This window comes from Oxyura jamaicensis, chromosome 1, assembly GCF_011077185.1.
Source record: "Oxyura jamaicensis isolate SHBP4307 breed ruddy duck chromosome 1, BPBGC_Ojam_1.0, whole genome shotgun sequence".
Classification (NCBI taxonomy): Eukaryota; Metazoa; Chordata; class Aves; order Anseriformes; family Anatidae; genus Oxyura; species Oxyura jamaicensis.
The window spans coordinates 21,863,651-21,878,960 of NC_048893.1; the positions used below are offsets into that span (position 1 = coordinate 21,863,651).

At 35.1% G+C, this 15,310-nt stretch overlaps 1 protein-coding gene across 8 annotated transcripts in view; it reads left to right on the forward strand.

The window, feature by feature from the left end:
• Positions 1-13,666, forward strand: part of GRM8 (glutamate metabotropic receptor 8) — a 374,392-nt gene extending 360,726 nt beyond the window's left edge. For 7 of the 8 annotated variants that reach the window (XM_035309242.1, XM_035309177.1, XM_035309214.1 and 4 more), the window contains 2 exons: positions 5,698-5,944; positions 11,722-13,666. In XM_035309242.1, the coding sequence (XP_035165133.1) occupies positions 5,698-5,944; positions 11,722-11,771 (297 nt within the window). In that variant the 3' untranslated portion in view covers positions 11,772-13,666. Of the gene's footprint in view, positions 1-5,697; positions 6,000-11,721 lie in introns of all 8 variants that reach the window. The other variant, XM_035309196.1, reaches the window with a different exon arrangement.
• Positions 13,667-15,310: the final 1,644 nt, after the last annotated feature.

The following is a 15,310-nucleotide window of genomic DNA, read 5'->3' on the forward strand; positions in this document are numbered from 1 at the left end:
GGCTGAAGTAGACAAGAAGATTCATAGAAGAGACATGAAGTATCTGATAACAAGGATAAGGGAAAAATGAAATCACAATTCCATCTTCTGCTCTGTTACTATCAGCGTAGGACACATTCAAGAGTGCCTATCTGGATATATCTGTCTCAGCAGGGTTGTTCAGACTCCAGTGATCGATACTGAGGCTGTTTCTTTAATCTGTTCTTCTAAAGGGCAAATTGCACAGTTAGCCATAGCCAGCTGAATCTTTTAAACACTTCTTTGCACTTCTTTTTGGAGCACAAGTAGCTGATTTGGATCTACATTAGGCACACAGAAAGCTTGTGGTATATACCAAGCCTCCCTCTGTAGCTGAGCACTCACTCAGTACTGGACTTGTTCATCTGTTCTAAGTACTAGCAGCTAGAGAATTTCCACCAAAGTGGAAAACTTAGATTCAGTTCACTCAAGAAGTCACAATAACCATATCTCCTACATCTCTAGGGTATACTGTTAAAATCAGATTAGGGAACCGGCCAGGTGAAAGGTACCCTCTATTTGACCTACTAAAACTGAGTAGAAAGAATAAATATATAGATTAAGAAAAACAGCAAGTCTGAAGGAAGCTAGAATAAAATCCTATGTGTGAAAACAGGGGAGGACTCAAACCAAGGAAGCAAACTGGACAAAAAAAAAAAAAAAAAAAAAAATGTGACATTACCACTATTTTTGATCTTTAATGAAAGTGGTTGAGCTCATTCCATGCTACATGCATGACATTGCCTCTGCAAGCACCAAGCGGATGGTGCAAGCATTGGACCAAGCACGTGGGTGATATTTCAGTTCGAAATAGTTAGGCGTAGCTGAGAGGTAGTTACTCAGCTGCCTGAATTGGGACACTTTGGTGCACACACCAGATTTGATGCATAAACATTTTTCAGGTTACCAAGGAAGTAATTCAGTTTCAAGTGCTTCCAAATAAAGGAAGTAATTTTGAAATGTATATATTTTTAAATATTATTTTTTACTACCCCAGTGTTTCCTATGTTATAAGTTTCAGTAGACAGAAGGAGATAGTTAGTCCTAGAAGACATGTTAGAAGGTAGAAAATCCCTAGATATCCACAAAACCATTATCTATTTTAGATGCCTGAAGCCATCAAAGACTGTGTCACCAAGTAAGATCCTTCTGATGGGGAAAATGTGAAGGTCATTTATGAAATAGGAGTGGGGACAGAGGGTCCGGATCATTTCTATGAGATGCTTTGTCAGTTATGAGAGTGGAAAACAGTACATAAGCCTTGGATCAGTTCTGGAATAGAGGTAAGGTGGCAGATGGAAACAGAAAGGTATTTAGGCCTCAAGTTTTTCCCATAGTGTTTCCTGTGTGTGTGTGTGTGTGTGTGCGTGCTGCTGTGATTTTAGTTTTCTGTCATGTGTTCTGACTGTCAAGAACAAGGAGAACAGATATAGCAGCCTTTGCTATATCTGTGAAAAGCTTTATTGGACAAAAAGATTGTAATTCAGAAGGGATTTTAGTGTGAGGAGTGCTAAAATTCATTTCTATGTAACCATGAATCTGAACTGTTGTGAGAACGGAACCTTTATTCTCCTGTAACTGGGAGTTAGCTACCACTGTGAGACTTCTGAAAAAAAAAAAAAAAAAAATTCATTTTTTTGCTACTTTTGTTGCTGCTTGATTTTCAAAGAAGCCAATTCTGTAAAACTCATACGCAGTTATGCTCCAAGGATAATGAAAAATATCCATAATGCACAAAAATAAAACAGGGTTGTCTTCTTGTCAGGGATAAAATGAGTCAGACAAAAGTCAAATCAAGTGTGGGGAATAGTGTTTGCTAGATTTGGGCTGCAGGAAGGGGGATTGCAAAGACAGGAAGGACTAGATACAGGACATGTTCCTGCCTTGTATGCAGACTATTATCCTGAAACTGACCATTTAAAAAGAAGTAGAAAGAGTAATTGGGCCCAGACTTTTTAGTAATCAGAGTGATTGACAACTAGTCTCAAGTTGAGTATGCAATTTCACTGGAGTAAAATGTCAGTAACATACCACACACAATGTGTAAGTACATCTTCAAAGCCTTCCTTTCAAGGTCTAGAAAGTTTTGTGAAGTCATTCTTTCTCATAAGTTTAATTAAATAGTATGTAGTAAGGACAATCCATGCAGAACCGGGTCCATGAGGCCTAAAATCTCTAAAGATTGTAATCACTATTTGAAAAATTTCTGTCAGAAAATCCCCTACTCACTCTGGATTTAATTCTTCAATATGACTAACAGATGGTTCAAAAATAGTCACCATTAGAAATAAACTTCATTGTATATGAAATGTAATCTGCAACATGAAAGAACCTGTGATTTAGATATTTTTCAGATAGGACTTTGTGCTGGTCATTTCAACTGAATCCACAGAAACTAAGTTAAACACAATGATGTAACTCATGTAAAATACCTGCACTAAGTGTATTGAAATCCATGGTCTCTCATTATTGTGGTGAATGCATGGTCAGATTTAGAATTGATTCACCTATAAGGTTTACTTGTATGGAAACATTCAGGAAGAGATTGTTCCTCTTTGGTATTTGTAAGAGCTTGGCATTGTGGGCCTTCTCAAAAAGACCTTCTCAAAAAGGCCCATACCATGATGCAAATATTTTTTGCTAATATAGCTAGTGATATATGAATGTATGTTTTTTACCCTATAAGATCCAAAGGATCTTTATCCTTTTTTATCCTACGATTCTTATATTGAACCATAAGAGAAAAAAAACAAACAAACAAAAAAAAAAACTTATGGGTCAGGTATTAAGTGTTTAGACTTAAAAAAACATTTCAATGTCAGGCATTGTTAGAGGATCCCTGGGTGATACTCAACTAGTCACTTAATAACCACGGGGTTGATTTTCAAAACTAGTAAGGCTTCAGGAAAACACTTTTTATGCTTAATGGAATTTTCATATGCAATACAGATTGTTAAAGGTCTTACTTGCATTGATTTCAGATTTGCAAACTCCGTTAGGAAATATGAGCATCTTTAGGAACCAAAATATTTTTACTTTTGGACACCACATAATGCAATACTCTAAAAGCCAATGTTGCACCAGTTCAATTAGAGATCAGCTTATTTGGTTCAGATCATTGGTGCTGTCTGCATGTGAATGTGCATCTACAGAAAGGTCCTTCATGGAAGTCTGAAAAAAAAATGCCTATGAATGTAATCATATGAAGTTTTCATTAGAAGTACTCATGCAAAATGACAGTCAGGATCTGTTTTCAGGCACGCAGCTGTCAATTTGGAATTTGAAAGGAACACAGCTATTTCACTGATGTGAGAAATGACTCCATTGTATATATTTCCTGATGTATTATCTTGGTGTATTATTGGAAAGAAGAGGGATATTCTTCCTATAACATTCCTCAACACAGGAGGAGTTTGTGATCATCTTTTCAGTCTCATGCTGTCCCTGAAACCAGATTCACCTTTTTATAAAATTTGAAGCATTTTCCATCTTTCTTAAAGAGTAGATGGGTCCTTGCCTCATTTTTTGGGAATCTTGGGCAGTTTTCTGTGTAATCATTCTGATGCTTTGCAAATTGGGTCACAGTGAGAGTCTACTCTTTGGAAATACATTTGTCACATTACTCAGCTAATGGTGCTTTAAGTAAGAACACAGTTTGTTTGTGATATCTAGGGAGAAAGTAATGGAAAAACTTTGTAAATGAAAATACATTCAAAAATGTTCAGCTTAATGGTGACTGCACACCAGTTTATATCTGTACTTTTCTCCTAAATGCAATGTTATCTCCAGCTTAAAGCGATAGTATTGGCTAGTGCTTAAAATCATGCTTGACAACAAAGACAGTGTCTTCCAAGACAATGAGTAGGTTTTACTTCAGAGTCGTTTTTTCAGTATAACAACATGATTACTGAGAGATTTCCTATTTACTTTAGCAAAACAAGCAGAATAGTAAATAAAATTGTCTCATAAAATGTCTAATAAAATATATTCCTTTAGGAAAAATAAGTGTTGGATAAAACTACAATAAATATTTCTAGTGTAGTATATGAATACTTCCCCAAATAATAAAAAATAAATTAAAAAAAAAAAAAAAAAAAGCTTCTCTCTGCTGTTCTTATGGAATTATCATTTTAATTTTCTCTTATGGGGTTATGGAAGACCAGAATTGCTTTATTTTTGTAGGTGACAATGAACAATAGATCAGAAATGTCAGTTTTTGTCTGCTTCAGAGACTGAAGTCCTTTTTTTTTTTTTTTTAATGTGTGAACAGAGCAGCACTGTGGCTTGAATTCAATGGTAAGGTGGAAATGTTAAGAAACAAAAACAAAAACTTCAATAATATTAAAGCTTCACTAGGGAGAAACTATTTTTCCAGGCTTGAAAGTCAAAAAATATGTCAAAAATTTCATTAGCTTCTGCATTATGCTCATTGCATGGTTGAACCATGTTGTACACACTACTGAACTACACGTGGCATATGGTAGTAGAGACTTTTGTCCATTAAAATAATTGATACAAGTCTAACCCTATTGTCACCCCTCTTGGCCTGAACTATTCACATAGCAATTGCTAAAGAATCTTGTCTGTTTTTATGAGAATTAAGTTTAATAAATGCTATGTTTTTTCTAGTGCCTACTTTTAAGGTTAAAACAATCAATCAAACAAACAAAAAAATAAAAACATAAAGCAGCCACTGAATCATACTGGCATAGAATGGTTTGGTTTGGAAGGAATCTTAAGATCATCAAGTTCCAACCCCACCCCTCCACCATGAGAAGCGACACCTCCCACTAGGCCAGGTTGCTCAACGCCCCATCCAGCCTGGCCTTGAACATTTCCAGGGATGGGGCATCCACAGCTTCTCCGGGCAACCTGTGCCTGTGCCTCACCACCTTCTGAGTACAGAATTTCTTCCTGTTTTCCAATCTAAATTTACTTTCTATTAGTTTGAAGCTGTTATTCCTTGTCCTATCACTACAATCCCTGGTAAAGTCTCTCTCTCCAGCTTTCTAGTACCCCTTAAGTACTAGAAGACTGCTATAGGGTCTCCCTGGAGCCTTCTCTTCTCCAGGCTGAACAATCCCAGCTCCCTCAGCCTGTCTTCATAGGACTGGTTCTCCAGGCCCTTGATCATCTTTGTGGCCCTTTCTGAAAGGGCTTTAATAGATCCATGTCCTTTTTATATTGGGGTCCCAAAGCTGAATGCAGTACTCTTTGTGAGGTCTCCCAAGAGCAGAACATAGGGGGAGAATCACCTCCCTTGATCTGCTGGCCGTGCTTCTTTTGATGCAGTCCAGGATATGGTTGGCTTTCTGGGCTTCAGGCTCACATTGCTGACTCACATTGAGCTTCTCATCAACCAGCATCCCCAGGTCCTTCTCCACAAGGCTGCTCTCAATGCACTCATCATCCAGACGGTATTTGTGCTTGGGATTGCTGAGATCCAGGTGCAGGACCTTGCAACTGGCCATGTTGAACTTCATGTTGCACAGGCCCACCTCTCAAGCCATACTTAATTAAAAGAAAAGTCAAGTGTCTTTCTGATGTATGTATAAAAAAAAGGAAGAACATTATTTTTTTCTGTTTTTTGGCTAGTGTTTTAAAGATAACTACTTTATTTGCCTTCATATGTTAAACCAATATAACAATGATTTTTTTGTTGTTTCTTTCCTTCCCCAGATGTACATCCAGACAACAACACTTACTGTCTCCATGAGCTTAAGTGCTTCTGTGTCTCTGGGCATGCTCTACATGCCCAAGGTTTATATTATCATTTTTCATCCAGAGCAGAATGTTCAAAAACGGAAGAGGAGCTTCAAGGCTGTAGTGACAGCTGCCACAATGCAAAGCAAACTGACCCAAAAAGGAAATGACAGACCAAATGGAGAGGTCAAAACTGAACTATGCGAAAGTCTTGAAACCAACAGTAAGTCATCCATAGACTTTCCCATGGTCAAGAGTGGCAGCACTTCCTAATAGATGTACGTTTACAAGAATGCACTTTATTTTAATAATTCCCTTTATTCTTTTCATTGCTTGTTATGCATGCATCTAGAGATGTGTCAGAATTAACCTACTGCTGAATGCAGGAATGAGTTGCTTCAAATAAATTGATTTTCATAGATAATAAGAGGCTAGGTAAAACAAGAAATTAAAAGAAAAAAAATCACAAGCAAATTTTGGAAAGGCACATATTTTTTTTTTATTTCTTTATTTTTTTTTAATAATAATCTGTTTTAGATAAAGCTAATTTGCTGTGTTGTTCATTGATATGACAGTTGTCACAGTATGTCAGCAGTTTGTCCTGGCAATTCATAAAGTGTATTAATGGTCATCACTATATATTCAAAACTCAAAGTCTCATTGAAAAAATATAGGAAAGTTAACAATGTTTTTATTTTGCTGTTAGATATAGGAGTGAAAATAATCCTTTTTACCTTTCCACCCAAAGTTAATATTTATTGTTAATTTGTTCATTTATCACAGCTCATGATCACTAACACTTCCAAGAATAACACTTCCCATCAAAGCATTTCATAGAATCACAGGATAGTTTGTATTGGAAAGGACCCTTCAGAAAAAATCATCTAATTTCACCCCACTGGCATGGACAGGGACATCTTCCCAGATGTTGACTAGACCAGGTTGCTCAACACCCTATCCAGCCTGGCCTTGAACACTTCCAGGGATTGGACATCCATAGCTTCTCTGAGCAACCTGTGCCTGTGCCTCACCACCCTAATAGTAAATAATTTCTTCCTGTTGTCTAAATTAAATCTACCTTAATTTAATTTAAATTCATTATTCCTTGTCCTATCACTATGCTCCTTCCAGCTTTCTTGTAGCCCCCCCTTAAGTACTAGAAGACTGCTATAAGGTCTTCCTGGAGCCTTCTATTCTCCAGGCTGAACAATCCCAACTCCCTCAGCCTGTCTTCACTGGAGAGGTGCTCCAGCCCCTTTACAATTTTTGTGGCCCTCCTCTGGACTCATTCTAATACTTCATCTATTGTGATCTTACTCATCTTGGTACAAAAATATGTTAATTCCTATACAACTAAATTATTACATGTTCTGATTTGCCATGAGTTATTAATAGAAAGAAGTTATTTCCTGTGTCAGGAAAGCTCTTGAATTTGCCACATCTCTAAATTACAGATCTCTGTTTGGAACAGAACAGAGGTTATAGCTTCAATTGTGCTACATGACATACAGGCTTATAGACTGGACTTAATAATAAATACTTACAAGCAAATATTAATAGAACCAATAACTTTACCCCCCAGAGGTTAGTAGTAGTGGAGAATCAGTTATCCATTGAGGAACTAAAGGACACATGGGGTGGACAGAAGCTGTTACAGTTAAAGACTAATTTTTCAGTCATTTGACTTTTTCATTACTTTCTGATGATGTGGACAGGAGATTGAATAGTACTATTTTTTTTTTTAAGCACATTTAGGCTAGGAAGTGCCAAGTTTGAAGAAAAATGTAATTTCATAAAAACACAGACCCCCACCGTATTCAACCAGAGCTTGCCAGGTTGAAGACTATATAAAAAATATTCCATAGGTTTACCATTCTGTAGTTGCTGATGCATGGAGGATACTGAGTGCAAACTAATTGTCTTGCTGAACTCATGGACCTTCAAAATGTTTATGTCCACCAGACTGAGATATGTGTTTATACAGCTTCACATTATCATATATAAAAAAAGGCAAAAGGAGAAAGGCAATGAATCTCCTTTAGAGTCATGAAACATCATGGAAATGTGAAGAACTCAATAATTTGTCAAATCTTTAGCAGTCTCCCAAAGAAAATTCAGAAGGGAAAAAGAAGTGTATTTTGCTGAGTTTGCAAAATGATCAACTTCTGAGGAAAGGTCAAAGGAGGGATTCCACACTAGGGTGAGAAATAGAGTAGGAAATATAGTCTTCGGTGTCTGGTGCTTATCTACTGTGTCTAATTAAGAAATGCTCTGTCTGATATTCTTTAAACTATGACTATGCATAATTCATAGAAACAGCTGCTGTTGGAAGCAAGTTTGTTTCTCCAGTAGTGTGAGGTACACAGGATAATGCGTATTTACTGAGCTCAGAACATGATTTTAACAGTAGCACATCAATGTCATTTTGAGAGTTCACTAGGAGTATATTCTGACTAGGCTTTGATCCAGGCATGATAATGCTCCAAAGAAAAAAAATCAGACCCAAGTCATTTGCATTGTCCCTGTATAATTGAGCTTTTGGCCTCAAGATGGGATTCTCTCTTCTCAATGTGTTCTGTACCATTTGGATTTGGTCAGTTTCCTTCTTTTCTGCCAAAATAGTTATCATCAAAACTTTTGGAAGTTCCTGTGAATTCTCAGTGCACAACTCAAAATAACTTCTTTTCACTAGTTCAACAGTAACAACTTCTTAACATTGCAAAATGTTTTCTTATATTGTCTCCATTTGAGGAAGATGTTTTCACTGATAACATATGAAGCTGATCATGAAAAAGCAAGATATTCTAAGCATTCCAGAAGTGGGTAGTGATTCCTTCCCTTTCCTATGCACACATGCTGGTAGAGATGATTCTCATAACTAGGTGAGATATAAGATGAGACAGTCAGTTAATTCCTTTGGCTTCCCATCCAGAGACAGCTCTGCTTTCTCTCGTTCATTCTCTTCCAGGTAAACAACCTCCATTCCATGTTGTCCCCCACGTGAATACAGTCACCTTTTTTGTAGAAATACATTCATATTTAATGGAAAAGAAATTGTATCGGGGAAACAGAATGAAGAAAAAATATCCAAATGTAATTACAGAAGACATAACAATGACAAGTACTTTAAAGTCATATAGGTCAGCTCCCAGTAATCATTCTAAAATGCTTTAGATCCTCTTTTATTTTATTATTTTTCTCTTTGTCTCATGCCAACAGCAGTGTAGTAACTGGAGCTAGAAAAGAGAGTTCATTCCCAGAAATATTTTGAGCCAAGTTTGTTACTTTTTCTGGCCATCTGAGCTTGCCAAAATGTGGTTCATGTTATTACTATGAAATGCTAACAGTCTTAAATAGCAGGACACCAGCTGCTGAAGCTTTCAGATTCCCACACAGTAACTGTAGGTTTATTACAGTGAACTGTAAAGACACTTGCAATATTTAACAAGTGAAAAAAGTGTTTGGAGATACTAAATTTAACAGATTTTGAACTAGTAGCTACAATAGCTTCCTCTGTTATCATTTTTTTATAGCAACAGTACTCAGAACTCAGTAGGATAATTTTTGTTTCTTGATCAATCCCAAATTAGTTCTGTCAAAAATGTTCAAGTTTAGACATACAATCAAGTTATGGCAAATTAACAAGTTAGTCTAAATCAATTGAGGTAACAAATTTGTGTGTCTGTTTTGTGAGCTTCTTGCAAATGTCCTTAAATAATTCAGCTTACTGAGTTGTGATAAATCCGATTATATTGTATCACTGTAGGCTAAGAACATACACATGAAAAGTTATAATGAATTCAGCTGATATGGGATAATATGTTAAGCTATTTTTTAAGCTTTTTTTTTTTTTTTTTTTTTTTTTTTTTCCTCCCATAAATGTGCAGAGTTTGCAGATGTCCATTTATTTGTTATTTCTTAGCTGGGAATAAAATCCTTTTATGCTCTCAGGAATTTGGTGCCATTTCAGCAGTCCTATATTATTCTCAGAAGGAACTTAAAGAGCCAAAGGAAAAAAAAAAAATGGAATCTTGTCAGAAATCCAACTGTGGGAGCATGGGAGAATTCAGATGGGAGCAGTACATCCCATCTGAAAGATCTGAAAGTTGTAAATGAGGATATATTGGTTTCAAGTGTCCCAATAAACACAAAGAAAGTTATTTCATGTTGGTGCTGGACTACTGTGATCGATCAGCAGATATATGTGAAAGAATTGCTTAGTGTTCCAAAAGCAGTCCATTCATGAAATAGCTCTTCCAGACACAAAGTTCTTCTGGACACGATTCCAGACAAAAAGTACTCCAGCACACTGGAGCTACCTGTGCAAGTGGGAGTAAGAAATATTCAATTTTGCAGCTGCCTTTCAGTTATTCATTCCTGTATATAAATTTTTAGGAAAAAAAAAAAAAAAATGTAGTGACAGATGAATTACAATGGTCTGGTTCTGTTTTGTCTTACAAAATGAATGCAATATTAGAATCAAATTTATTTGAAACACAAAGAAAATATGAAGCAAGTAGTAAGCATAATTATTTACATTGCAAAATAGTATATTGCAGCAATTTTAGTGAAAAGAGGTGCAGGAGAGGGAAACTGTCATTTCTTGGTTTCTATACTCTGCTCTTCCAAATCATCAGATTGTCAGGATGGATTTAGAAGACAGAATGAAGAACCTATCTAAAATAAATAAATAAATAAATAAATAAGTAGAAGAAAAAGAAAGGAAAGGAAAGAAGGCATGGGAATAGAATTAAGATCTTTGAATCTATAGATCAGGCAATTTTTACCTTCATTCTGCCAGTGGCAGTCTTCACTGTCATAAGCAGAACATGTCTGTAGCAGATGGAACATAAAACATACTTGGGAAGCTAAATTGCTCTCTATGCAGAGTGACATAGACCTTATTATAGAGACAAAAAAAACTTGTACCAAACTTGGGTACAAGTTTGCCTTGTACCCAATTGGTTTGCAATTAGGGAGCCCCCTGTGAGACCTGATATCATCACTTCCCTCTTCCCAACACTATAGTCCCGCCACTATATTAATTATAGGCTTGGGTCACATTTTTTATGACAAAGGATTAGAAGCGGACACAAATTTCTGTGTCAAATTCACAGCTGATAACTTTTTTGAATCGTAAAGATATTTAACTTTCTCAATTTATTGCTTCATTTTGAATGAGGGATTTCAGCTTTAACCAAAGGTGAATCTGGTCAGATGACAATCAGCATTAGGATACCATGGTAGCATGTCAGTTTTAAAACACGGCTTAGGATCTTGTAAGCATTTCTGCTGGCTCGTGTATACAGAGATGTTCTGTGCCTGAAGACTTTCCAGAGAACACGTGCCATCGGCATTAGGTACCCTGTGTCAGTTGCTTGGAGAGATGTTTCTCACATTAGGCTTTGTTTCTTTCAAGGAACATATAGCCCCCTTCTAGATGGAGAGCACAACCAGCTACAAAGTTGTCTTCAACCAGTAGAAGAGAGGAAAAAAATATATATCTAAAATAAATAATATATATATATATATATATTTTTTTTTAAAAAAAAAAAGTCAATGCAGAATCAGCTAAAATAATACCATACAAATAGTACATTGAAAGTACTTGTTACCGGTATGTTAAAATCAATAGCAAAATACAGATAGCTACTAAAAACACTGGTGGTACATACAGAAGACATAACCAAAATATTGTAGAAAAAGTTTCTATTGCCTTTGCCAGGACCTTTCTTTTCCACTTCTCATTGTTTTTCTTCTCTTTTGGCCTTTGCTTCTCCAAGTCATAAACAAAAGTTACCACCAAGAACACAGAACTTGAGATCCAAATTACCTACTGATTATGTTTTATTGAACTTTTGAATATTATTCCACTAGCAATTGGAAATATAGTGGAGTACTCTCTGAGTTCAAATACTAAATGTTTCTTTACCTTTTGCTTCTCAAAAAAACTGAACTTTGCTCTTTGTTGTTATTGTGTGTTTGTTTGTTTGTTTACAGCCTCCTCTACCAAGACAACTTATGTCAGTTACAGCAATCAGGCAAACTAAGCAGGGATAAAATTCACTGGAAGAACTCCAGGATGGGATCTGGCAAAGAAAGACTTTACCATCAACAGAATTCAGCCTTGGTATTATCAGTAGTCTACATTCAAATCAATAGTCAGTCTCCTAAAAGACAAGGATTAAACAAGAGGCAAAAGGCAAAAAGTGACAGGGGAAGGAAAAGTCCAGTTTTATAACATAGAGACAGTGTCAAATCTCTGAACTGTTCACTCACAAATGGGAGTAAATCACAAAAGGAAAAAAAAATGTTAGCTTGTGAAAAAAAAGCTGTTGAATAAATCATGTCTGATGTTATCTTTGTAAGTACTTTTTTGTGATTGTGACAATTTCCTTTCCTGTCCTACATTGTTCAACTTGTAAAAGAAGATGAGTTTGTTTCTTGTGATGGCTGACAGATTTAAGTCCTGGGTTATGCTAAAATAAATGCAATGGTCAAAGCATGCTAATTTTTATACAAAATAATTTATTTCTAATAATAAAGGAATGTTTTGCAAATGTTGAGACTTGTTTTGTTGCAGTTTTAAGGAAAAAAAGTCCTTACACTGTTGTCTATTGTTTGTTTAGAATGTGCAGTAAAGGTGGGTGTACAAATAAAATAATAATCATGGCATCAGAAGAATGAAGTGTAAACTCTAAGCATGTGTGTGTGTGTATGTATGTGTGCACATGTGGGTGTATGTATGTGCATGCCTGCGTGTGTGTGTGTATGCCCTGCAGTGTGTGAATTTATTTGTTAAATTTTTGTGACTATATTTTCTAGTGGAAGGATTTTTCCCCCTTCTCACCCTCAAAGCGAGAGTATGAAGTTTTATATGTTTGTAAAGTGAAGGAGTCCTGATGGTTATTATTTTGTATGATTGTATTATATTTTTGAACCTCAACTAATAATTCTGATCCTTTTCATTTCTGGAACTTACAGTTTGTAAGACTGTATGACAGCTAGACTGGATTAAGCTGAAAGTCTGTTCAGCCTAGTATCCTGTCTCTGACAGGGGAATGTAGCAGATGCTTATCTCAATAAAGGTGACTTTGAAATAACAGGAGAGAAATCAATGGAAAATTTGGAAAGCAGTAACCCAGTGGATATATATGCTGTTGCCTTACTAACACTTAAAAATCAAAGAAACAGATGTCTATCAAAAATTTTCACATCTTATAATTTACTGTGTCAAAAGATTCTGTGTGCTGATTCTGTGAAAGATTCTGTGTTCTGATTGACTTCATTACCCAAAAAAAGAGAGAGAGAAACTCATATAGATGTTTGTCATGTTACTAAGGCCTTCCAAAGAAGTTTAAAGGAGACAGCTAGGGACTTTCAACTATTACTGTACCTGTGATGTTCTTTAAGACTTTTTCACTCCACTCAGTAGTTATCATTCATCAGGTCAATGGGTCTTCATAATCAGTTGGCTCTTTCTCCTGAGTTAGCCTGGGTGATTTCTTATGCTTTTTTCAGTCATAGGAGCTGTGTTTTTGAAACATCTTAAAATAGCTGTCCAGAAGCTGAATTACATAGTTTCATTAATGAACATTGAAGTTATCTGAAACTGAGATTCTTTCTGTTACATTGTCAACATTTAAATGTCTGTGCAGCCAGCAAACTACATCTCAGTGAATTTCCCTTTTCAAAATACTTCGACAAAGCATTGTTACTTTTTCCCAGTATTCAAATTGAATGATTGACTGGTGAATGCCTTGGCATAGTGTGGTATAGTGTGCTTGGTATGTGTAGCATGAGAAAATCTTTTTCTTTGCCTTTCCACAAGCACATCAGTCTCAAACCTATGAATTAACATGCTTGGTTTTAAGCATATGAGTAAAAAAGCTAATGTAATGAAAATTATGTTATTAAAAATGTTATAAATTAAGCAAACCTAAAACCAAAAACAAACAATTTGTTCTGTTTGGTTAGGTAATATTGAACCAAATCGAAATGATTGCATAAATGAATTGACTAGATCAATGCTTTAACCAGACAGATTCCCATGTCTACGAGGAATTTCCTAAAACAGAGAAAGAATATATATATATATTATCTGAGAACTAGTGTTATGGCACAGTTTCTTTTAAAAGAAACCTTTGAAAATTTTAGTTTCCAATCCACAACAAAACAAGTTTCAAATATTTTTCTGTAACATCTATACATGATAATATATTCATAACAGTATGCATTTGAGTAAAAATATTCTCAAGAAATGCATTTAAAACACATTTCATATTAGCATGAACACATTAAGAATAAATATAAACACATTTTATATAAACATAAAAAGTAGTACTTTATGTGAATATCTTCAATTTTCAGAGCCATCCAAAGAAAACATTTTGAATATATTTACCGAGACCAATACATATGCTTTTTGATTGAACAGTAGTTTCTGTCTTTCTGCTTAAACATAGAGTATATGAAACCTTAACAGTCTCATTAGTATTAATGTAACTTATCAGAGAAATGGACCCACATTCATCACATAATGAGCTGGGCATATGCAAAATATAATGGAACTAAGTGACCTCAGAGAAAAAAGAATGGGTAGAAAGAAAGAAACAGAGAATTGTATAATATAGTTGAAGGAAAAAAATCCTATTATTTTGCGACATGGGTATAAAAAAAGATGAACTTTGGAAAAATTGCTTCCACTGTTCTTTACTTTTTATATTATGAGGTCCATTTTTATGAGAAGATTGGGGGAATTCAGTCAGCAATGGGAAGAGTCTTTTGTCATTGTGCCTTTGAATACTCATGCAGCTGCTTCATTTTTCTTCATTTCTCTATGCTTCATTTCTCTCTGCTTCATTTCTCTATGAAATAGCCATCACTTATTCTTTTTCTACAGAGAGCTCACTGCCTTTAAACAAACTCCTTTTTCTGGTCTAACCCTTTATTTATTTTATCATGCTGGAACTCATGAAGCTACAGTTAAACCATTATAAATATTTCCATTATGAATGGCATTAACACACACACAGATTTTATAGGTTAAATTGGTCATGCATTGTCTCAGTGTTTATGCAAAAATTGTAAGCATATATGTAGAGACAGATATGTTTCTCTTTTCAAGTTTTAAGTAAGTTAAAATGAAAAACTTGTAAGCAAAATGAAATCATGAGGCAGATGTAATCAGAAGGTGGCAGAAATTTGAAAACTGAGATCTGACCAATGATCATAATACAGTACATTCTAGTTACAGACAATACAATTCAAAATTTTAATTTATGTAGTATAGGAAAGAACCATGTAAAATATAATTTTTCAATATACACTTTTACATACCTTTTCATTGTCTTTCCCTCAAACTACATTTTTAGGGCCTATTGACCTAATGTGAAAAAAAAAAAAAAAAAAAAAAAAATCATGAAGATCTTACCTTTAATTTAACAGATCTGTGATGAGACATCAAATTATTTATCATTAAAGTAAATGTTTCTTTTTTAAGCTGTTGTTGTTGAATAAATGGCTGTCAGGTAAAAGTACGTTACTACATATCAACTTTTAATTTTTTTTTTAATTGACTTTTATACTC